The following is a 26844-nucleotide window of genomic DNA, read 5'->3' as shown; positions in this document are numbered from 1 at the left end:
TAGCTGATTCTTTTAGCTGTCCTCATTTCGCTTGCATCAGAAATTGTCGGGAAATGTTGCGTGAAAAATTGTTTTTATGTAAAAATAAAAATTCTCCACATTTTTTCTGCAAATGCTCAATTGAGCAATCATGAAGAGGACACATGTGTTGGCAGCTTTTGTTTCTTTAAATCGTACTATGGAGTCGGTAAATAGTCTCAAATTAAGCTCGATGTAGGCTTGTCCAAAATGCTTAATTGAGCAATCATGAAGAGGACACATAATAACATGTTTTGTGCACCTTTTGTTTCGTTAAATCGTACTATGGAGTCGGTAAACAGTCTCAAATTAAGCTCGATGTAGGCTTGTCCAAAATGCTTAATTGAGCAATCATGAAGAGGACACATAATAACATGTTTTCGCACCTTTTGTTTCGTTAAATCGTACTATGGAGTCGGTAAACAGTCTCAAATTAAGCTCGATGTAGGCTTGTCCAAAATGCTTAATTGAGCAATCATGAAGACGACACATGATATCATGTTTTGGCACCTTTTGTTTCGTTAAATCGTACTATAGAGTCGGTAAACAGTCTCAAATTAAGCTCGATGTAGGCTTGTCCAAAATGCTTAATTGAGCAATCATGAAGACGACACATGATATCATGTTTTGGCACCTTTTGTTTCGTTAAATCGTACTATGGAGTCGGTAAACAGTCTCAAATTAAGCTCGATGTAGGCTTGTCCGAAATGCTTAATTGAGCAAACATGAAGAGGACACATGATAACATGTTTTGGCACCTTTTGTTCGTTAAATCGTACTATGGAGTCGGTAAATAGTCTCAAATTAAGCTCGATGTAGTCTTGTCCGAAATATTTTTGCTCGAATATTTTGAAAGCATCATAAAGTCCCTATAATAACAAAATATAAAACCTTCTTATATCAGATATGGCGTAAAATTATCCTCAGATCATACCCTAAGAACATAGTAATACAAAATAATAATTAGATCAGGTTTTATCTGTATTTAAAATAAACGATACAGTCTTTATTATGTGATCGTTCTCGCTAATTGGTGTGTGTGAGATGCAAAAAGAACGCGGAACAACTTGCTCCTTCTTCTTCCTCGAGTTATCCCGGCATTTTTTCACGGCTCATGGGAGCCTGGGGTTCGCTTGGCAACTAATCCCGAGAATTGGTGTAGGCACCAGTTGTTACGAAAGCGACTGTCATCTGACCTTCCAACCCAGAGGGTGAACTAGGCTTTATTGGGATTAGTCCGGTTTCCTCACGATGTTTTCCTTCACCGAAAAGCGACTGATAATTTTTTCAAGGTGGTGCCGATAATATTGATTGTAATCCGGTGACCTTGCTTATAGCCTTGTTTGCTTGTTGGTTTTTATCTATGGGCCACTAATTGCCTGAAATAAAGGTATAAATGTAAATATACAAGTTGGCCAAAAAATATGGGCATTCCTGTTGCATTTCGGGGTTGGTCCCATACTAAAATTTGCTCAGTATAAGCCCAAAACCTCCCTGGCAACGGGAACGTACATATTTTTAGCCACCTTGTATATATTGTATTCAATCAACAAAACAACTTTTAGAATTCGTTTGTATACATGGTGGTTTTTTTTATTCTGTAAATTTTAGCGTAAATCTTATGGAATGTATGACTTCACTGATTTCGTACCAAACACTAACCAATACGAAAACAGGCCTCGAAAGCAAGTATACATGCTCGTGAGGGCCTTTTTAGAAAACAAATTATTAAACATCCGTAATGGAGTTAATTAGATTATGTCTGAATAAGTTTTTTACAAAAATTTCATTTTTGGTACAAGCTTTTATCGCTGACTGTACTTTTCTTTCCACGGGCAACTAATACTCATCGAGCAAATTCTAAAAACCCCAAACACAATTAGGTTGCGTTGTTTTACCACAGAGTTCCTATGTCCACCTCTTGTCTCCATCATCAGATCAGCTCGATGGTACCATAATATTGCATTTTCACCCGACTTACATATGTATGCAAATTTTCAGCTCAATCGGATACCGGGAAGTGGATCAAATTTAACTTGCAAGATTTGATTACAAACAGACAACGGTCAGGTGAAAATAAATAAAAGCTTGTAAAAAATTGACTTAGGCGGCCGGTACACTTGTAAGTTTTACTTACGTAAGTAGGGACACAGCTATACTATAGAGTGAGAGATGAATATCATTATCTCATTCTAACAAATAGCTTTGTCCTTACTTACGTAAGTAAAACTTACAAGTGTACCGGCCGCCTTAATTTAAGCTCTCCTTGAATGAAACTCATCAATATTTCACTTTAGCCGTTATTTTACGATATTATTACTACTAAATAACTCTTCTTTCATCATAGTCTATAAATAACCCCTCTTACTGCCTACTCCAATTATTCCCATTAATATGGCCCCACAATTTTCCCCGCTTCCTATAATAGAAAAACTATTGATACACAACAGCAATCATTTCTCAGAGAACTACCCCCATTCTTTCGTACAGTCAGAAGAAAAAGTTGCTAAAAGTGTTCGAAATGTAGTGGATGTAGTTAACACTTTATTGATAACCACATAAGAGCATGCGTAAGCAATTTTGAACACTAAGCTATAGTGGGCCCGATTTGAACATAAAGATCATCTTCCTATTAAAATTATGTTTTTCTTATCCATGGAATTCACTTCCTGCAAATCTATTCCCAGTCCACTATAACTTGGATCTTTATAAATCGAGCGTGAATAGTACCTCTTTTACGTAAGCAAGTTCTCATCCTCGACTGCATCGGCACTTTCCATCAGGTGGGCTTGTGGTCAAATGCTTACCTTTTCGTAATAAATAAAAAATGTCTTCAGTTGAGTGGGACTATTTCGCCAGTATCAAGGTATTAGGAGCTTTAAATACGACTAACATTGTACGGTTAGCGCAAGACAATGTACGGTGATTTTATCAGCTCTTGTAAAGCGTTTACAAGTAGCACGTGGACCACCGGCCGCTGACTCCAACATGGTGGTTGCGTTTCAAGATGAATTGTCCATTCACTGCACACTACCACATTAGTTTACTATATAATAAGCTATCGATCGGCTCCCTCATTTAGCTGTCACAAATGTGGTCGCAAATGCCGGTCCCGCATTGGCTCATACTGCCACGAGAGACGTTGTCCCTCACATACCTGCTGCATAAAATCGTCTGTCAAGATGCTAAAGGCCTTATGATGAAGCTATCGATATTGCACTTTGAACAATATTAATGAGCAAAAAACAAAGGAATTAATCACGAGGTGTGACTATCAAGATGGCGCTTGACCCAGAAGCCGTAAAAAAATTCCTAACGATACTTTTGACACTGACATATCCAATCCATATCGTATCTTTAGCAAATGTTTGACGTATCATATAAGTTCGAATCCGATCGAGTGTTTTATTTTTTCTTTGGCCCATTCACTTCACTGCGTAGAGACTGAGGTGAGTTAAAAGAGAGGTAAGTTGAAACAACATCAATTTTGAGGCATCTATAAATGTTATCTAGCTGAAAAAAAAATGATGTTTAGTGCGTCCCACCGGCCGCAGGCCCCTCAATATGGTGTTGGGAATAAAACATTTGCCTCTGCCGGGCACCAATGGGAATAGGCACTGCATATTAATCATTCCCATCTGTCCCCGCCTCATGTATCGGTGGTCACGTGGGGTGGGAACAAATAGGAATACATCCTCAATATGTGTCTTTACTTTAAGACGATTATAAATACCCTCTACTTTAATTCTCCTCGATCTCTCCCTACTGTAGAATACAAACCAAAATCACAGTTTTGTAAGATTTACCGCAAAACACGATAATTAACCACGTAGCAAAAAGCAGTTAGAACCTTAGAATAAATTTAAAAAAATTACTTCCTTGGGTGAAACTTGCACTCACGGCATCTGGAATTCTGGATCGATACTCCAGCGCTCTGCCTTCTGAGCCACCAAGACCTCATCCATAGCCAGCAAATTTTCCCACCAGGAGAACCTAGCGACATCTACCGTAAGAACGTGACACTTCTTAGACGGCTACCGGGTGACGTGTTCTTGGATTGGAGTATTGATTCCACTTTTAAATTTATTCTAAGCTTAATAGCATCGTTCGCAAACGTTTCTCCTTGTCAAAATTAATTTATCAGTTAGATCCATCTTGAAGATCACAACCACATTATAGGGAGCGTACATGAACTGTAAAATGGTGGGAAAATTTCGACGACAGGGTCGACTGGAGAAAACGAGGGGAGGCCCTTGCCCAGCAGTGGGACAATATGGTTGGCTAACCAAAAACAAAAACATGAACTGTAGGGGGCAGCACAGTAGCCCCTGTTTATTAGCCGCGAAGTGTAAATGTCAAGTTTAAGCTTCAAATATCCACAAGATGGCAGAACCTACAATGGACAAGAAAACAGACATGAACTGTAGACAACTTGCTTTGAGTCAACTTACAGTATATGTCTCCGATTCAGGCCACAAGATGGCAGACTCTCCACCGCGCTCGGCGCCTATACTTTTGCAGCTGACTGTACTAGTTCATATAATTATCCCCTCCAATTATGAAGGGTTGGCAGCCGTGTGTAGGTATTAGGGTTGTCAGATAATATATTTTGATTTATCAGGAAGTTTTATTCATTGTCAGGTCAGGACAAAAATATTTGAAGGATTGAATGATGATTCAATAATTTTGTAAGTACCTATGTTTAAGAATGGTTTAGCCACTGTAATAGCCATTGCTACTTTTTTTTCTTTTTATTTGGGACAAAAAACAGTAACACATAGGTTTAGACACAGAAATAGAATACATAGAATAATAAAGTGTGAGACCTACAACATCATCCACGGATATTTAGTCGTTCGACGGTGGCAAACTAGATTAGGCCTGCTTGATGGAATGACGTTACCGTAGCCTATGGGCACGTGCAACTACAAGAGTGTAACATGGGCGTCGCCCTTAAATTGCAGTATGCTCAGAGAATGGAGTTTTTGAATAGTCAGCGCTTTTTAGATAACAATACGATTGCCAAAATTTTAATTAGCAATCTTGAGGTCTTTCTCTACGGACTTCAGCGATTCAAATCCTAAGTTTTTGACTTCGTTACATATAAAAAAATCTCTAACATAGGTTTGAAATGCAATTTAAAAAATATAATAAACTTTGCACAAAAAATTTAGCAGTATTACTTTATTATTATTAAAACACACAAATAAATAAATGAAACATGATATTCGCGGTCCCTTGCACGCACATCCATCTTGCTCATGCTTACGATCAGTGAGAGTGAGAGAAGAACAAGCATATACTGGACCTTCATGTCATTTGAGAAAATTTAAATATGTAGTTCGTTCATTTACAGCCAGAGCGCACGCAGAGAGAAATTTCTCTGCGCAACCGCATATATAATAGGCCTTTTCATCTGCGTGAGATGTTTTAAGCAGCATCCTGGTAACGACACTTGCGTTCGTGGCTGTATAGCCCTATACGAGAGAGGATCCCACGTCCACACACGCGGCAGGTGTATGCTTGCCCAGGTGGGCGAGGGTTGGAGGCCTGCTCGTGGCGCCTCATACGTTTCTCTCTTAAAGAGGTAAACCAGGCATCGTCGTGTTTGGCCTGACCATCGTGAATAGCACGACGCCATACGGGTCGGTCTTCGGCCAGTTTTTGCCATTGGTTACATGTGATATTAAAAGTAACCATATCACGCTTGACGCAATCTTTGAAGCGCGTCGGGAGACTGAGGAAAATAATATATTGACTCTGTTAGAATTTCAACCAACTTTAAACAGCCTCAATATTTATGTTTTTTAGATACGGGTCGTTTTGCACATTGTAATTTTGACAGAGACACAGAATAAATAATAGTACTACCGTACAGAAATGACACTTCCTACAAAACATAAGTTTGACAGCGATTCAGGGACGAATTATGCTGTCCCTTTCTAATATATACAGCACTATGCCTTTTAGCCATTTAGGGTTGTCAAAATTCAAGTTATTATCTTATCTGTGGTCGTGCACGTATAGGGACGTCAAGTTGTGCCAACCCTAATAATTGCTCGGAGCAATGCTAAGCCGAACAGAGCCGAGAAAAGCCGAAAGGAGGAGTGTCGCCCCATTGACAGAGGTGAATATATTTTTCGTTAGCCTCCCGTTGACCACACACGTTGTCAAGGGTTTGAAACGTCGGGATGGTTTTTAGGGTTCCGTAGCCAAATTGCATAAAACGGAACCCTTATAGATTCGTCATATCCGTCTGTCTGACCGATTATGTCACAGCCACTTTTTTAAATTAATTACACGCAATGTAATCTGTTCTCATAATTTTTATGCATGAGTAACTATCGGAGTAACGGAAGACAATATTTCGTACTGTTTAATACAAATATATTTTTTTTGGAAATCGCTAAATAAGAATATATTTTGATGTTGAGTCGTTTTTGTATAATTTTTTTGTTCTTTTACTTTGAAATTAAAATGTTCAGAAAGTAGTCACTTTAAAGCTTAAAATAAACCTACTTAAAAAATGGAAAATTACTGCCTTGGGCGAGACTTGAACTCACGGCCTCTGGATAGATACTCGGGCGCTCTGCCAACTGAACCAAGACCTCATCCAGAGCCAGCGAATCAACAGTTCAAGTCTCACCCAAGGCAGTAATTTTTCCACTTTTAAATTTAAATTTATTCTAAGCTTAATAACATCGCTCGCAGACGTTTCTGCTTGTTAAATAATAATTTAGTCACTATAAGGTCACTTTTTGACCAAACTGCTTTATTCTTGATTGACTTAATATGAATTATGTCAGTTTCGTTTTTCTAACATAGAAATTATGTATGGCCTTTTGGGTATTATGTCATTTTCGTATGAAAAGGAGAACGATTCAAGTACTCTTAGGTCTCTTCATTTGCGTGTGTTTCGTGTTGCGCTTGCGGCTGCCATTATGGTGAATTCGTACTTTTCTTGCCCCGATAGACTAGTTTCTAAGCGGTAGAATAGGTACCATTTATTGAGTCGTTCGGTGGCATTAACTCAATTTCATGATTTTTAGAGTTAGGCCGGTTTGATTCTGAAGATGCGTTTTATAGTTCGTGTCATCCACGGTGACGCGCAAATTTGTCAAATCTAACCTTTAATAAACAACACGAGTCAAGACACGCGTTGTCGTAAATGACACGATTTATAGCTTATTATATTACTTGAATAATTATTGACAACCCTGAGTAATGAACTTACATTGATTGCAGCCCTATTACCCGCTGTCCGCAAAACTCGCGCACAATCAATCACGATATAATCCCATATTTGTCCGCGACTATGGGAGTGAGACAGCTATGCACACATGTAGCGGTGTCCCGCTCACACGTAAGCCGGTATGATTGATTATGGAGCGGCGACAAACGACATGTTATCATATTGTAAAGTTTGACAAATGTGTCGGTAGATGGCGTATACCAATTTAGCTACTAAGCACACCAGTGACCTTCAGTTTCTTTTATACTAGGACAGTGGCAAACAAGCATACGGCCCCCTTGATGGTAAGCAATCTCCGTAGCCTATGTACGCCTGCAGCTCCAGAGGAGTTACATGCGCGTTGCCGACCCTAACACATCGCACCCTCGTTGCAACCAACTCTGGCAACCTCTGAGTGATACGCTTTACCACCACAAATGGTTACAGTCACCATCAGATATATAGGAGCGGTCTAGGTACTCAAAAATATCTAAACACCTTTTTTTTATAAAGGGGGAAATGCTTTTCGCATACCACAATACAACCTTTGTACAAATAGTTTTGAACAACTTAACCGCCCCGATATTCTATTCTTGACTGTACGTAGATGATTGATTATTGGACAACGACAACGACGGGCGTTCGTGATGTCTGCCATTTGTTAAGACAATTGATTGTTTTGTTTTTTGTTTCCGTCTTCGAGCACTTGAGAAAGCGACAGTGGTTAGAACGTGCCTTATCGGTTGGAAGGCTGTCTTCTGAACAGAACTGTGAATACTAAGTTAGTATTCAGAAAACCGCAGCTAAATATCACTCGACCTTACGAGATTGTGTTGTGTTCTTGCCGGTGAGTAAGGTTGCTAGATGTCAACGAGGGTGCGGAGAGTTAGGGTCGGCAACGCGCATGCAACTCCTCTGGAATGGACCGGGGACGTCCTTAAACTACGTCCAAAAGAGTGGTATGGCCATTGTAAATGTCGTCTCGCTTTGTGTGGTAGGGCACAGCACAGCGGATGTCATTCCAGGACTAGAGCATAGCCCAACTGGGGAAGTACCTCCACCTTACATAAAACCGCGGCCAAATAACATTAGACCCTACTCTAATTCTACTTTTTCGATATCATTCTGTAACAGTCAACCTTAGGCCGAAGATAGTTGAAAAAGTATTTGTAGTTATTTCAAAACAAATCTAAGCTTAACAGGAAATACCCGCAAATGTAAGAATTTTAGGTAAATATCTCCATCATGCTGACGAGGGCAGCTCCTAAAATTACTATGTACGGAGTACCTGCAGCTCAAGCGAAAAACCCTGCGTAAAAATCTCAGAAATCGAGGTTTCGTTCTCGATATTTTCCTCCTACAAAACTTAACCAATCGTAACGAAATTCTGAGAACAAAATGAGAAAGAACTTATCTGTGTCGGACCGTTTTGATTTGTGCATTTATTGTTGCCGATTTTGTATGCTAGGCGTCTGTTCACGGCGCATTTATTTGACCGTTTCTAACGTTTTTTGAAGTAAACTAGTTCTTATAAAAACAAAAATATCAAGCATAAGTGTAATAAATTAGCATAAGTGTAATAAATTTGTTTCTGTCATCAAACAAAAAAAAAAAAAACAAATCATAACAAAAAAATGGTAATTCCGTTATCTACTTCGTAGCTCGTAATAAAATTGTAGGCTTGTCTTGTATTGTAATTGTACCTATTATTTGAAATTTCAAAGTCTAAATAAAAATTGTGCTTGTTATTTTCAAAATTCTAAAGTATGCTTGTTATAACTGTTAATCGTGCTCGTGTATTATCTTATTTACTAAATGTAACTGTTAAATTCAACTTTAAATTAAAAATACCCAAATATTGTACTTTTTTTCGGAGCAAAGGAATTTTGTATTAGCTGTAAGTGGAAACTGTTTTGGCTTATGTTCTAACTTTATCTTGTACCTTATTGTATTATTATGTGCTGTATGTTTCCCAAATAAATAAATAAATAAATATCATGGGTAATATAGAACTCAAAACATCTAGAACTAAAATCCAGATTGTAAAATGTCGAAAACGTTTGTATGGAACGGCGCTTTTATTTGACCGTTTCTAACGTTTTTTGAAGCAACCTAGTTCTTATAAAAACAAAAATATCGACAAAGCAAAACGTACAGACACATATCATGGGAAACTAGAAATCACACAAAAAAACATCTAGGACCAAAATCCAGATTGTAAAATGTCGAGAACGTTTGTAATGAAAAATGACCACTAATACCGATAGTTAGTACTCATGGAAACTTTGAAAAGGGTTCGAAACGTCGCGATGTATATTTGTATTTCATGATACGTGACAATCCATTAAAATTTCTCTTTTTTCTTCTTCTTTGTCGTCTCACTCTTGTCACAGTGGCCGTGGCCGTCATATCAGGGCCGGTGGCAAGCTTCACAATCCGTCGCCATTCGTGGAGTGGTCCATTAAGCGCATTGTGACTAGGTCTGACCAACGCATGGGTGCCGCGCCTTGTGCCTTCGACTTCTCCGTGCACTACAAGTCGTTCCACAGAGGTATCGTCTCGATGTGTAATATGTCCAAAAAAACTCTTTTGTCTACTAGTCTTAATATTATACTCACATAAATAAGTAACCAGTTCACAGTCTATTCCATCTAGAATTAAGAATTCTTTTTATTCCGTACTAGCAAATTGTATCTTATGTCTTTGACATAAGGTCTCAGAACTTCCATTTAACTGTGTGCATTTTCTTTGGTATTTTCTGTTAAAAATACACTAGACTTTCCTCTTTCTAAGCGTTCAGGTTTTACATTAATTAAAGTTCCTTTGTTGCAGGTCGGGTGACTTCGGTGTGTGAATAAAACAAAGGTACACTCAAGAGCAGAGAAAACGGGTATCTAGTTATGGAACTTTATTTACAAATGATCCGTTTTTAGTGTACGTGAGTGTAGGTAAAAATAGCTCGGTTAGAAGTCGATGGGAATACATTAGAATAGGGAACTTACTTTGACATTTAGTAGCCGTACCACGAGTTGACGCTTGACGTTAGCGACTGCGTAAACTCGATTGTAATCTATCTCGCTCGCACTGATGTCTTGGTGCGATAGAGAGGGAAGAAAATACGATCGTGTTCACATATTCGCAATCGTGAATGTCAAATGCAAACTCGTGGTCGCCATGTAGATGTCAGTATAGGTACATTTGCTGAGACACAGAGTGAATGAGAAACATGCTGAGATGAGGCCATTTCGTGACACTTTACTCTCACTATGTTCTCTTTTATGTCTGTCTATTACTGTTTGTGTGTTTATGAATAAAACAAATTCTATTTCTATTTCTATTTCTACATTTAAGTTCGTATAAATATGTAGGTTTATTATTTTGATTTAAGGTTAGGTTTTTAATCAATATTTATGAACTTGATATTCTGGAATCATAAACTAGCCTTGGAAATGTGCTAATAAATATAAGTGCAGTCAGAAAATTTAATTTCAATACCCATTTAGTACCTTGTCACTGTGATAGTCATATGAAAGTCACTGGGGACCTCATACTATTGCCATTGTGACAAGGTGCAACAAAAACCCTAGATCGTATGTAAAAGCAAAAGATCAAAGATTCTACAGGCGTTTAAAAAAGATTGTGTCCGGAGTTTTTAACCGGCTTACCTATATTTTTTATCCGGGTCATATTATGTGCTAATGTGGTTTAATAAAAATGATTTATTGATTGGTAAAAAAAATACATTTTTTGTTAAAAAGTTATAAATAGTTATACCAAAATAAAATTGTATGTAGATTATATTCATTGCATATCTACAGCATATAGTAGCAACAAAAAAGCACCCGTTTCTGAAAAGCCCGATTCCTCGTCTAATCGTTTTTGAGTCTGCGACAGACAGAATACGTTATTAATCACTGTAAGGGCTCTTTACGATCCGCAAAAAAGACGATAATATATAGTCCAATTGAACCGAGAAAGAAAAGGCCTGTTGGAACTTTACAAATTGATGGCATTTTGAAATTGACGTCAGTCGCAGTGACTCTTAGATCCGTATAAATTACGTCTAAAATCAAAATGAAACGATGAAATATAGTGATCTCGAAATAACCAATTTAATAAGTTTTAAATTAATGGAAATTCAATGCTTTGAAAAACCGGTCCAATCACTCTTAACGACTCGTGCGATTTTTTCATTTCTTCTTTCTTGTTTATAAGTCTTACGCTTAGAAGATTCTTACAGTAGATTTCCCTATGCCGCATAGCGATATCTACTGTGAAATTTATCTATATTAACGGCACCAGAGTTTCAGTTACATTGAGAATTCATTTTATTTCATTTATTTATGATATCACATATGTATATAAAATATACATGTTACTTGATACCCTGTTAGGGTATAGCAGAATATTAAACCCTTTATCAAGAACTTAAATAACAAACAATGCTAATTAAAATACCTACATATTAATTAACAATATATACAAAACGTATGCACATTAAATGTCTTTGTCTTAGAAAAGTTTTCTAAAGGTAGTAATTTTTTTCTATTAAGAACTTTTTATATTGTTTTAAAAATGTAGTGTTGGTTTTTTCTTCTTTTATTGTATTTCTTAAATTATATATATCTCAATTCTTTAATGTGCTTACCACTATTAAATTATTTTTATCAAGCAGATACAAATACGACTGATTTTACAATAATATTAATAGTAATGACATCACTCTCAGTAGATTTAGCTTGTAGGTAGGTAGAACTTGTTGTAAATTGTAGGATAATATATTCAACTTAAAATAGACCTGCAGTTGATCACTTTAATAAAGCAGTTCTCTGCTTAAAGCCTTCTGGCTTTACAAAATCACCCCACAGCGTCAATGTATTTCGAATGCCGGTGTGGCCGAACCTTAAATCATACGGTCACCGCTGATGTTCAATTCATGAGCCGGATATCCGACCCGGGTAAAGTACTTAGTATTTCGTATCTGTGGATACAGTATATTGTGCAAAATGGACCAAATAAATGAATGAGTCAGTTATTATATTTGATGAAGAGAAAAATAAACGAAGTTTTATTTATTTATTTATTAAGTTTTAAATAAATAGTCTCCTAAGACCCCTCTCTTAGAAGTTATTGTATATAATCCACAATCTACTTTAAACACTTACTTAAGTTCCAAATTTCAATTCAAAACCCAAAACAACTATCTCTGTGTCTCAAGAGGATAATTATATAAATAATATAAAACGCATTTTATTCGTACCAAATAATCCATATAGTGCTAGTAATGCATATTGAACTTTTGGTTATCGTTTTGTGATTAAAATTTAGTTAAAGTTATTTGTAAAGCAATCTGCTATCAAAAATTTCATATTTATCCGTATACATTGAGTAAATGTATTCCATCACGATATTTTATTATATTGTGTGATTAAACCGGTCGAAGAACCGGTGAAACGAGTGGTGACAAACCTACATCTTTAAAATATTTCCAACCAGTTTATCCAAGCATCATTTAAGTGACTGTCACAGCAAACTTTGTAAATTATACGGTATTCTAATAGTAGCTTACATTACCTAAATAAATAATGTTTCCGTATAAAACATCTACAGAGGCAGAAGCCAACAACGTTCGATGTCAGGTGGCATTACATTCACACTCAACAATTTCCTTTTATATTCGTTCACACTTCACGTTGAATCGAAATTGAAGCTGTTTGCTGTACAACTTCCCAGAATTAGAATATGTGATTTTGTGATCATCTTGTGTCTAATGTTATCTGAAATGAAGTTTATGTTTTGAAGACACTAGAATTTTTGTACTGAATATGCTTCTTCTGAATTTGCGCAGCTGAAGCCGCAATATATGTCGCAGGGATGATGACCTATGGGGCCAGCGAGTACTGTTCTGGAGACCTCGACTGGGCAGCCGAGGTGACGGAAAACCACGAGCCTGATGGTCGGACGATATCAGAAAGACGGCAAGACCGACCTGGCATAGAACCGCCGCATACAGAACAACATGGAAATCCATGAAAGAGGCATATGTTCAGCAGTGGACGCATATATGCTGAGAAGAAAGAAGAAGAATGCTTGTACTCAGTGTCGCACTGGAATCCTGACTTTACTGTTAAATTAAGACTATCGTATTATGTGTTTATACGAAAATAGGTTCTATCGCAGGTTTAAATCAGATACGAAACACTAAAATGTGGCTGAAGTGTCCAAGTGCTGTGGCTGAACCAAACAGTAAAAATATAAGTAAAATAAATTCCCTGACCATTCTACTTTCTAAAAAGTACCGTTTCGCAACAATTGTAAACGCAGTGCTCAATAGCACTTAGCCGGAGAGCTATATTTCTAGACTAACTTTTCTGTTTTACTCGTTTTCCTGTTCGCGGGTTTCCGTAAAATATCGCCTTAATTGCGAGTGCAATTTTTGCTGGTTTCTATTCTCTATTTGTGAATAAGGTCAGCGAATACGATGTGTACAGGGCCATATTTTATTCTTATATTACAAGCGTATTTATAATATATTGCTTTTCACCACACCAGCTTGTAAATGTTCTCATTATTCTTTGAAAACTGATGAGAAAAAAATACTTTATGTGGATGAACCACTTGTGGGAAGTGTGGCAAAAGTGATTTTACAGTGAGTATTTTCCTGATGATAAAAATATTGTGTTTCACCCTGAATCCTTGAAAAGCCGAAGATTCCACGTTTATAGATAAGTATTGTCAAATCAAGTTGATATGTTTAAAACCCGACTATGGCTTCCACAGAATTGGAAGGGCATGCAGATCGGTCACAGCCGATGACATATTCATGAGCCGTTAAACCGGATGAACCGGGTCGGAGATCCGGATAATTTGTGCGTGCACCTGACGGTTAAGATAGTGTGCCATTGAATTCTCTTGTCATTCGCTAACCTTATTGGCAGTTGATATTTACGGTTGTGAGATCTAGTTCGGTTTCGAATTAATTTATTTAGGCAATCTACAAAATGAACACGGTAAAAATTACACAAAGTCATCATACAAAAACAATATATCAAAAATTTTAATCTAGCATAAACGTACATATAAAGCCAAACAAATTTTAAAGAAACGCACACAAACTCTAGTAATTAATTACTTAAATTAGATAGATATATATAAATTCCGCGATGGATGTTAACCGATATTTGTTGCTTCAGTTTATGTCAAAGAGAACTGTTATTTTTAATCGTATCGGAGAATAAGTTAATTTATATAAAATACATAATATTGCAGACAACGCACAGTCAAAATCACTGAAGGTTACTCACATGACGAAACGAGTTTTTCAGTTTAGGCTATCAATATCATTTTAATTTAGTTTCGCAACTATTAAACCAGTAAGAAATTTTCTGAGAGTTGAAATTCTCGCTTTTCGTTTAATTTACATTAGAAACAAACTGCTAGATTCCTCAAAATCTCACGTTCATGGAATCACAATTATTATACGATGTTGTACGAACAGGTTATTTTGCCGACGATTTGTAGCTCTTCTGCCGCTGCGTTAAGGTTCTTCAATGCTCAGTTACTTGTTGTTAATACGAACGTCTATTTGATGGATGACATCGCCCGGGTATTCGTGACCCGGACAGGCCGGGTAAGTGTTCGAGTGAACCGGACATTTGGTTCGGTAAAGCTGTTTAGGTGAAAGCACATTGCAGTGAACTTGAGGTGGCATTATGCTATACTGTTGTTATGACCCGGATAAAAAATTAAAAAATGTAAATAGTTATGTTTTACATTATATGAGTTCCTTTTTTAAATATGAACCGTGTTAAAATAACAATGGCGGAATTATATAGGTAATGATTATAATCATTGTTATTTAATAAAATATGTAATGTAAAATAACATACACAACAAATGTAAAAGTAATACACGTGCAAGTGATAAGTGAAAAAGTGAACAATCGAACAACTGTGAGTGACAAAAAAGTGAAGTGGCCAAAAACAAAATGCGTCGTCGGCATTTACCACCCGTTCGCGAAGAACCAAAAAAAATAATTTGTAACAATGATTGGATAATTTATACTCTAGTAGCTTCCATAGCTGCTATAACGTACTCTAACAGTTTGAACGGTGATTTTGTCCATGATGACATTCCTGCTATAGTTACGAACGGGGATGTGACAGGAGTGAACACGGTAGTGACTGTGTTTAAGAACGACTTTTGGGGCACACCGATGAGTGATCCGGGTAGCCACAAGTCGTACAGGCCGCTGACTACGCTGACTTTCAGGTGAGTTTACATTAGTTTTTACACTATTTTTCAGTTTTATTGCCTGCTAGAAAGCGAACAATGTTGCCTACAGACGCATTCAGCTTTGAGCACTTCGCTGATGCAAGATTTTTAAAAATAAATACAGGATTGAAAACATAGTAAGTTTTAGGTGAGCATAGAATTATGCCTTTTAATTATTTTAATACCATAACACATGACAAATACACAAGCGAGTATGGTAGATGGTAAGCGTCAAATATTTGACGTGATATTGACATTTGAATGTCACGTAACCTTCATGGATGATAGAAAGAACAAACATAAGTAAACATAAAAATTACTTTTCGGGTAGACCGATGAGTGATCCGGGGAGTCACAAGTCGTATCGACCGCTCCAATCTCACATTCAGGTTAATATCTATTTACTTACTTTTTTATTGCACCACGGTAATTAAAAGAAGTTTACATGTGAAAAAGTATCAGATCTCATGGACGCTAAATGGGTATGGCAGGCATATTTACAAAACTCAGAGAAGATTTATTAAACATCGCAATGTATAATGTCGAACTAAGTTAGTTAGTTGAACTGGGCATTTTCCGCAAATCGACAACCATTTTGTTTTCAAACTGTACTAACAACATTTATATTGGTTCAGTATTTTATACCAATACCACGTGCTGTATTGCAAGCCTACAAAAGGGTAGGTGATCGATGTATCCAATGGATGCTGAAATACCAATTATCTAATCTAAGATTGAAGCGTGTACGGTGCTGGCTGTATTAAAACGGTTTGATCGATATTAAATGTGTACGTAACAAGGAAAGTAGGTACCATAAATAAATACCATATATTTATTGTATCTTAACCTGTCTTATGTACAATAAAGTGTTAACATACATACATATTTAAAACAAAACCTTGTTAACGGTATAATTAATGTAACTTATTTCTAGTTCTAGCACGCTACTAATATAAAGCAAGTAATTAAATAATAATAACATTTTAATTAGAGACCATTGACAAATAACATAATTAAACAGGAACTGTCTACAAATTACCTGTTCAAAGTGAAGCCTCTTTAGTGTTGGTATAGATTTAAGATCCGCAGCGCAAGACTCGTAATTTTATAGAAAACTCATAAAAACTCTTTACTGGAGTTCAATTTGGATTTGCCAATTTCTTATGGTTCTGGTATGGAAAAAGACAACTTCAAATTATAAATTATTGGGAGCGTGCACGACTGTCACGCAACCTAGTGTCCGCAAGTCTAGGGGAAAACGTCAATTCACTACATCTTATAAAACTACTCTAAAACTAAAAACTACTGAACAGATTTTCATACGACTTTCATCTATCAATAGAGTGATTCTTGAGGAAGGCTTAAGTATATAACTTGTTAAGGTTTTGTGTAAATTGTTTGAAATATAACGATGTTGTCGGAAAAAATCACGCTGGCTAGGAGCTTTAATCGAAAACGCTGCCTAATCCGTTTGAGCTATAACAACACAATGTATGGTGGGGTTGTTTCTCATTCATAGGTCTACAAAAAAGTCCGCGATGTTAAATGTCTATCTTTTAAGGATAACTTACTTTATCCATTCTTAACTTCTAGAAAAAGATCACGTAATATGTGGCATTTGCAAAGCTATTTACATGGATACATTATTAACAATTATCAAAATAAATACGTTAGTTATATTAAGCATTTCATACAGATTGCAATGGTCCCTTACACCATTCAATTTAAATGAATATTTCAGGAGTAATCGTAAATCAAAGTTTCATTTCGAGCCATATAATTGTACGAAATGTTAAAGACGTTATCCGCAGTTAGTTCAAATTTTTACCACCTTATGCGCTGGGATCGCTTTACTTACCCCCACAACGCACTTCGCACGGTCCCAATAACACGAGTGTTTGCCATTACGGGCTTAAAGCAGTTTTGGTCAAGATGGGAGACGAGACACCGATTGACGATTATGTGGGGAAGAGAAAGAGACAGTAAAACACCAAATGTGTGAATGTCACGTCCTCGCCACACAAATAAGGACTTTGGAGCAGGCTATCTGGAACCAAAGCAATTCAAAATGAAGCAACATGAGCTCCATCATCCGGTACATGAAGATGATCTAAAAAGCTCTTGGGTAGTCGACGGATCTTGGCTAAGTGGGTAATATAGTAATAATTCAGCCTATATACGTCCCACTGCTGGGTACAGGGCTCCTCTCATGCGCGAGAGCTTGGGTTATAGTCATACGTCGGGGTTTTCGGTGCGGGAATGTTTTCTTGTATTTATAACTTTCTTCTTCTTCCTCGCGTTGTCCCGGCATTTTGCCACGGCTCATGGGAGCCTGGGGTCCGCTTGACAACTATAATAACTTTGCCTATTGTAAAATAATTACCAAAATATGAATTAAAAATAGAAGGTAAGCTTCAAATGCGTTTAGAAATATTAAAATAGTATTGGTTTTTATAGTTTTAGCCTGTTTTTTTGGCTAGTGTAAAACATTCCCGCACCGAAAACTCCGGGGTATGGTTATAGTCCCCACGCTAGCCCAATGCGGATTGGGGACTTTATCTTTTGAATTTCTTGGCCGATATATGCAGGTTTCCTCACGATATTTTCCTTTACCGAGACAAGATTTAGACTGCACCAGCGTTGCTGCTACAGTGCTGCGGCGCGACATTACTGCAGCAGTAACGCTGTGTAGTCTGAATCCGAATGGTACCTTAAGACTCTAGTTCCTAACAACCCTAAGCCATCGCCTTTGTAAGTATTTAAACCACAAACCATGAAACTAGTGGTAATTATCTCAAAACCATCAATTACGGGGACGCAATCGCGCCCGTCATCCCCTTTTAGTGATGGGCGCAACGCAACATTCCCGTTCCCGAACATTCCTAATACCATAAAGAAATAAGCAGCTTAGAGTGCTCAGCCTGTACATCAGTTTCGCAGTAAATAAAATTTTGCGCACATTTAGATTGTGCAACGACTGGGGTGGTCCTTATTTTGTCGAAGTTATATATTTCTACGGGGCACCCGATGTAAAATCTACCAAAAAATCAATGTAATTTTTTTCAGATTTTTTAAATATATTTTAGGGGTCGCTATCGTACTTTGAAAATTTGGATCCTCCATACAAAATGTAATTTTATTCAATTTTTTTTCGATTTTTCGTTGCGATTTGATGAGTCCGGGTGTTTTGATGTGCAACTTAACGTAAAATAACGCCTCTATTTTTTTTATTATTTCAAGAATATTTTAGGTCTTAGTATTTATTTAGAGATGAACGATACTTAATTAGGTATAACCAATCAAATAATCTGATTAGCTAATTTGATTTATGTTTCTTTTTCGTTTCGATTCCGGACTGCAAGACTGGTCACATTTTCTTTAGCTAGTATATGACACTTATTTAAATGTATTATCATTACAAGTTCCCGTTGTCTGTTTGTCTGTCTATAATCAAATCTTGCAATTAAAATTTGACCCACTTATCGGTTTCCGATAAAGCTACAAAATTTGCATAGGTACATCTTCTTCTTCCTCGCGTTGTCCCGGCATTTTTGCCACGGCCCATGGGAGCCTGGGGTCCGCTTGCAATTTGCATAGGTACATACGTATATGCATTATCATGGTACCATCGAGCTGATCTGATGATGGAGACAGGAGGTGGCCATGGGAACTTTGTGATAAAACAACGCACCCTATTTTTTGGAATTGTAAGAATTGTCTCAAAAAGTATTAGTTACCTGCGATAAAAGTTTGTAAAAATGTTTTTTTTTTAAACACTTATATTTTACTTACTATTAAGCCCAAAAATTATATTCCAAGGAATATAGTAAATTTACTTCAGCAAAATCTTTTTAAGTCACATCCCTAACCCCAATACGCTGTGTCACTACCATAATTACAAAAGGCCTCAATTGTTATCGAACATCACCCCACTCTCTCATTCTTACATACAATCCCCTTTGTGAAAGTGAGACAGACTGACATAGGGGCCCATTCATCATGGCATCATTTACGCAGTTTAGTGGTATTTTGGAAATAAGAAGAATGATACGAACTTGATTGATGTCAATTTGATCTCATTCTGACTACAATCACCCGTGCCTCTCACTCAAAGTGAGGTTTTTAGGGTTCAGTAGGCAAAACAGCTAAAACGGAACCCTTATATGTATTTAAAACAAAGGTGTATTTTGTGAGCCGCCACTACGTATAGAAATTAGATTTAAATTTATTTATTTCATAATACAGATTACATTATAATTTGCTGGCATGTCAATCTACAAGAATTCATATTATGATCGTCAAAACAGATATACAAAAACATAATCAATAAAATATCAATTCAAAAATTAAATAATTACAGGATACTAGTATTCTAACATAATGTCAAGATAGTATCTCCTGTAGAGAATCGTTAAAATCTATACATCGTTCATGAATTCATTAACAGTATACAACGGTCTATCCAACAAAAAACAAAATTTAAACTATACTATTTTCAAGCGAGATGCTCAATACATGTAACAAAAAGTGTTTTTTTTTTTCAGTAAATATCAACGGGTGGTACATCATTGGACAGGTCTTTAAAAATAAATATAATGTTATAAAAAAATTAAGAAGTGATTTTTTAGGGTTCCGGACCAAAACGGGACCCTATTACTAAGACTCCGCTATCCGTCCGTCTGTCACCAGGCTGTATCTCATGAACCGTGATAGCTAGACAGTTGAAATTTTCACAGATGATGTATTTCTGTTGCCGCTATAACAACAAATACTAAAAAGTACGGAACCCTCGGTGTGCGAGTCCGACTCGCCCTTGTCCGGTTTTTATTTTTAATACATAAATAAAAATGGAAAATCTCCCCCTAACTTTTGAACCGAGTGTATAAAAAATATAACAAAGGATCTAGAAAATAAAGCTTATTAAAAAGCGTAGTTGACAAGAAGATATGCCCTTTTGCTGGTATGATTTGTTATGTAGTATGATAGCACGGAACACGTTATGCGCGACCCTAAACTCACTGTACTGTCGAAAGTTACTTCCACCGAAACAGTGCCAATGAAATCAAAATACAAAGGATGTCTGGAAGAGATCCCTTTTTAGCGATAAGCCCGGCTGTTGTCACCTAGTTATAAGTATCTTCAAAATTTTAATTGTTATTTTACATGTAAAATGTATATCCTAATATTACGCGAAACTCTTCGCAGGCGCCACTAGCACAATCCTTCACAATCTGAGGATCTACCGCGTAACAAGAAAACAGAAATTTCGTTATCTAACCTCTCTATCACTCTTGCATATTCGAGAGATGAAGAGGCAGATAACTAAATTTCGATTTTCGCGTTTCCCGGTAGGCTTTGTAAACAAACCGCCTTGAGGCATCGATGTCATTTTATGTCATGCTATTATCTGTAAAAACTTGTCAAAAAACATTTTAAGGCACAGTATGAATATGTTACTCTATGGTTTACGAGAGGTGCTAGTGCTGCACTCTAGCGGCAGAACATTGCAGTAATACCCTAATATAATATTTACTTACATAAATCGAACTCAATTTATATTATTCCACCCTACCTGTCCTGGTCTTTACTTATTCTTCGTGGATTGTAGCAATAATAATATATTGTATTGCTTTATTATGAGAATCCCGCCCGAACGTTATTGTAAGAGTTAACACACTCACAAAAATATACGACATTCCATCATCTGTTATAATAATTCGGACAAGTGCGAGTCGGGCTTGCGCATCGAGGGTTCTTTGTTTATCTATGCTTCCATAGACTTGACTAGACGACACATTTATAAATTCGGCCCTACGATGGACGCGGTTAGCTGCTTGAGAACAACATGATAAAATAAAAATGATAAAATAAATATTATAGGACATTATTACATAAGTTGAGTAAGTCCCACAGTAAGCTCAATAAGGCTTGTGTTGAGGGTACTTAGACAACGATATATATAATATATAAATATTTATAAATACTTAAATACATAGAAAACACCCATGACTCAGGAACTCAGCTCATCACACGAATAAATGCCCTTACCAGGATTTGAACCCGGGACCATCAGCTTCGTAGGCAGGGTCACTACCCATTAGGCCAAACCGGTCGTCAAATAAATGATACCCCAGGGCTCCGTTCTTGGCCCGGTGTTGTACTCAATTTATACCGCAGATCTTCCATGTACAGAAGACGTCGTCACAGCAACATATGCTGACGACACAGCGTGCCTTGCCGCTGACAAAGACCCCGTTGCAGCATCACAAAAACTGCAAAGGCACCTGCAAAAAATCGACCAGTGGCTTGAAAAATGGAGAATCAAGGCTAGCACATCAAAGTCACTCCAAATAACATTTACCTTACGAAAAGGAGACTGCCCGCCTGTAACCATACGAGGAGAGACACTACCCAGTGAATGCTGTGTTAAATACCTAGGCCTCCACCTAGATAGGAGGCTCACTTGGGCCAATCACATCAAAGCAAAGAAAAATGAAGCTAGCATACAATTTAAGCGCTTACTATGGCTAATAGGAAGGACTGTCTTCCTATCGGCCTCTGACGCTCAGTAACAAACTTTTGGTATACAAATGTATTATAAAACCTATCTGGACGTATGGTATACAACTCTGGGGTTCAGCGAGCAATTCTAACCTCGAGATCCTTCAAAGATTCCAGAATATTGCTCTCAGAACAATATCTTGTGCACCCTGGTTTATCCGTAATAAAGAAATACATGACTACCTACATATACCAACCATCAAAGAGGAAGTAAATAGCTTCTCAAAGAAATATAAGGAAAGGCTCACAAACCATGAGAACGAACTTGCCAGAGACCTATTAAACAACAACAGTAACACATCACAAGACTCAAAAGGTGGCAGATCTTGGAACTAGACCAGAGAGAATAATCCACCCCCTGTTTTCACATAATAAAGGAATGGTGGATAATGGACCACCACCTGGAAAAAGACATTTTTTTAGATACATAGATACAATCTGATTATGGCTAAGAAAGCCGATGGCAGATGAGAGTAAAAACAAAAAAAATAAAAAAATGATAAAGCAAAAGCAAACGTCTTGCCACGGCTCATGGGAGCCTGGGGTCCGCTTGGCAACTCCCGGGAATTAGCGTAGGCACTTACTTTTTATGGAAGCGACTGTCATCTCACCTTCTAACCGAAAAGGCAAACTAGGCCTTATTGAGATTAGTCCGGTTTCCTCACGATGTTTTCCATCAACGAAATATGAAATGATATTTCGTACCTACATTAATTCCCAAAAAAATATTGATACGAACTGGAATTTGAACCCGGATTGCAAGTCGCATGCTCTTTACTTTTAGACAATGCTTGATAAAAAGACGCAAATGTTTTGGCCAGTCAATATTACGTCGATTATCACGTCCTTTATATGTATACTTGCTATATAAAAAAAAACATAGTTTACTCCTAAGTCTACATTACCTACATGTGTTGAGATTTTAATATTTAACAAATAATTCACCGTCTTAAATTAATATTCAAGTTACCTTGCGGAACCCCAGAACATGGCTACCCCACATAAAGACACGTAAAGCCACAACACAATATACATATTCGAAATACCAGTGAACCGTCACAAAATATCAGGATATGAGTTTCAATATGCCTTTTGCGGGTTCGAGCTTTGAATTCGTTTTGTATTCTTTTTTTACTCCTATATCAGAAGTGTTCCAACTCGATGTTCCATATTCAACCTTATACCTCTACAATTTAAAGTGTATAGGTAGTTTTCGTTGTGTAAATGTAACGTTGTAATAGTTTCAGCAATAAGAGAAACCGTGTGATATGTAGATGGAAGGGGGGTATCTTGTTCGTATTGTGTCGACAAATCGATTTATTGCCAGTTCGTTGGATATCTCTTGAAGGGGAAATTGCTGAGTTTTATGATAGACCAAGGGGGAAGAGATATGTTTGTTATGATGTGTTCGAGATTTCGAAAGTATCAATAGTCAACACTAATTTAGTTTTTTTTTTGGCGAAAAAACATACAATAACGCTCAACCATCATCGTAACGTTTAATTTGTATTTCATTTTTTTTTTTCGTTAAAACATTCATGACTCAGGAATAAATATCTGTGCTCATCACACAAACAAATGCCCTTACCGGGATACGAACCCAGGACTATCGGCTTCATAGGCAGGATCAGTAGGTCACTACCCACTAAGGCCCGTTAAATCTAGAAAATTCCATATTCCTTGGGCCATAAACTACAACTTAAGCACAAAGTGAAATATAAAACACATTCCTCCAGTAACCCTTAACCTATCATAACATCATTCATATCACTATCGACATCTACGTTCCCACAAATTTCTACTATCAGTTCCATGTCACATCCATGTACCTTCCAACAAATTCCTGCTATCACATTTTATGTCACAGCCGTGACCGAAGGATTCTGAAAATAGGTCAAGCGTAGACAATGGCTGATAATGTGACGGATGTAGGGTTGCCAGCTGTTTATAAAAGAACATCGTTGTCTAGAATTACTATGTAATATGTGGGAGACCGAGCTTTGAATAATATAAAAACTCAAAAATGCTCGTTTTCCCAGAGAAAGGACATAGCTAGATGGATTTTTGGCCCCCGAAAACCCCCATATAGCAAAATTTCATCGAATACTGTTACTGAGATCCCCAAAAAATATAAATATATATAGATATACACCAGAATAAACGACTACCAGTGTTGTGCACCAGAATTGCTCGTTTAAAGGTACAAGATATAATAAGATATTTTGGTATCGTGGTCCCGAGTATCAAAAATGAATTAAGACAGTCATATTAAAGAAGGATTTCCATTCGGATCGATATAAAAATCGCGAAAAAAAGAAAATCCTGGAAAAAATAATAACAAGGGACGTTACGCCTATTTCGGGCCGTCAAGGTATTTTTTTTAATGGAGGATAGGCAGGCGTTTGACCACGATCACACCTGATGATAAGTGATGATGCGGTCTACGGTGGAGCGCGCTTACCTATGAGATACCTATAAGGGCAGGGCATTCCACTCCTTGGCAGTTCGCATAAGGAATGTTGAAGCGAAACGCTTCGTGCGTATTTGTGGAATACCTACCATGTAGCGATGCCGAAGTGCCGATTGTCTGGTAGTCCGATGGTGAAATGGGGACGGAGGAATAAGGTTGTGCAATTCCTCAGCACACTCTCCGAAAAGTATCCTATAAAAGATCGTTAACATGATTCACTGTCAAACATCAGTTATTTTGTCTATATTCTGTGGTATACTCGTCTCTGTCGACTAATGAGATAAATTGATAATTTTTAGACGACTAAAACAACTATCTAGGGATGCTTATAGAAAAGGTTTATAGATCATTCATTCCCATTAATTCACTTATTATGAGAACTTAAATTAATTACTTAGTAATAAGCGTTAAGGGGGGCGTTAAAGAGATGGATTACTTAATGCTGTTTCAAATGTTGTTTAAAAAAAAATGTTTAGCACACTTGAAACTTTGTATTTGGTAACCCTACACAGAGATGACTGAGATGAGTGGATGAAAAATGCGGGAAATTAAAAGACCGCGATGATAGATGACACGGTAATGACATTAGGGGTTTAAAGTGTTTTGGGATTTGGAATAGTATTAATCATGGTGCCATGGTAATGTCATTCGGGGTTTTTAAGTGTTTGGGGATTTGAAAGAGTACTTGGCAGGAGCAGTAATAATGCTATTGGATTATAGGAAATTATTTATTTTTGCAAATGGTAGAGATATAGATGTATGAAATTTAAATCGCGTTTTTGTATTGGGTGCCTCTCTAGCACATTAAGAATCTTGTTCTTCGAATTAGGGGTATTACAATACACATCTGCGCTTTAAGATGACCAGGCTAGTCACTTCACTAGCGACATCTGCACCGCGAATCACCGCGAATTTAACCATTGCAACTGTGACAACTTTGTCACAGTTGCAATGGTTAAATTCGCGGTGAATGACGGATGGTCAGCTGGCGCAATTGGTAACGCATTGGCCCGGCAATTCAAAAATGTGAGTTCGAGTCCCACGTTGACCAGAGTTGGTGATCATCGTTGATTTTTCATTGTGATTGACATCTGTATACACAATTTATAGATTTCAATGTGGTACGTTCTAAAATAAAAAAGGAAAATAAATATTTACACTTGTCAAACTTATGAATGTACAGGGGAAAAAATACCAACGGGTTTAACTTCTTAATGTAACACTAGGCAGGACTTATTTTTTCAAAATTTATATCAAATCATAAATATATAATTATGATTCATTGTAGCTTCAAAATATGTAGGTACATGTCTTTTTACGGTTGTTAAATTTTAAAAATCTTAGGTTGATGTAAAACCTAAATTGGTTTTATTTTTTTCACTTTTCTATAACTTGAAATTGATTTAGGTACTTAAGTACTTGACATTAGCTCCGTTCAGCCGATCTACTTCGTGAAGAGTCTATTCCAGGCCCAAGTTGATAAGAAGGCAATTTTAATAGCTGAGCTGCGGATTCCGCCCAAATTGATTTTTTAAGCCCAGCTGCTTCGGATGAATCACGTCGGACAATTAATTATGCTCAAGGCTATGAAACTCGCCGATGAATCGCTTGGCGCTAGGTGACAAGTTTTGTTTTGAGGATCAAATATCTACGTAATATAATAATAATAATAAAATGCTTAATTAAGCATACTACTTCACTACGTTTGCCATTTCACCATCTGAAGGTTGTCTGGAAGAGGTTGCTGTTTAGCGATAAGTCCTGTTGTTACCTGTATATTTATACCTTTTCATACTTTGTACCTTTTTTGTAGTGTGTAATCCTTTAGTAATGGTATAATATGATCGTTATGTCACGATTACAATCATGAAACCGTCCTGAAGTGTAAAGAAAATAAAAAAAAGTTTATATTTTGACGGTTCAAATTGCGTTCATGTATTGTATTGTTGCTGTATAATTTATTTTTTAAACAAATGTAAGGGGTCGAAGGATACTACGAGTAAGATATAATTTGTTGCTGTTCGCAGTCCCGGCGGCGCGGACCCGGGCATTATCTCACTCACCGCTGCACCGCGCATTGTCTTTCTTGAATGATATATTGGACAGCGACAGCAAACTTATATATTAACATATTCCAATGCACTGAAGTTAGTTTTTTGGCAGTTAGTAGCCGATACCTAGAGTCAATAACGACGACCAGCTCAATCAATGTATAGTTAGCAGTAAGTAAATTGTTAGTATCAATGCGTATATAATGTCACTCCTTTTAACATGTGTAGCTTGATTGTAA

At 37.0% G+C, this 26844-nt stretch overlaps 1 protein-coding gene across 2 annotated transcripts in view; it reads left to right on the top strand.

Annotated features, from left to right (window-relative positions):
* Nucleotides 1-14953: 14953 nt before the first annotated feature.
* Nucleotides 14954-26844, top strand: part of LOC133517388 (protein O-mannosyl-transferase TMTC1-like) — a 385685-nt gene continuing 373794 nt past the window's right edge. Inside the window, exon 1 of one of the 2 annotated variants that reach the window (XM_061850690.1) lies at nucleotides 14954-15520. In XM_061850690.1, the coding sequence (XP_061706674.1) occupies nucleotides 15237-15520 (284 nt within the window). In that variant the 5' untranslated portion in view covers nucleotides 14954-15236. The remainder of the gene's footprint in view (nucleotides 15521-26844) is intronic. The other variant, XR_009799368.1, reaches the window with a different exon arrangement.

The sequence above is a fragment of the Cydia pomonella genome, chromosome 4 (genome assembly GCF_033807575.1).
Source record: "Cydia pomonella isolate Wapato2018A chromosome 4, ilCydPomo1, whole genome shotgun sequence".
Taxonomy (NCBI): Eukaryota; Metazoa; Arthropoda; class Insecta; order Lepidoptera; family Tortricidae; genus Cydia; species Cydia pomonella.
The sequence above is the reverse complement of the archived record's forward strand: the minus strand, read 5'-3'. Positions and strand labels throughout refer to the sequence as shown.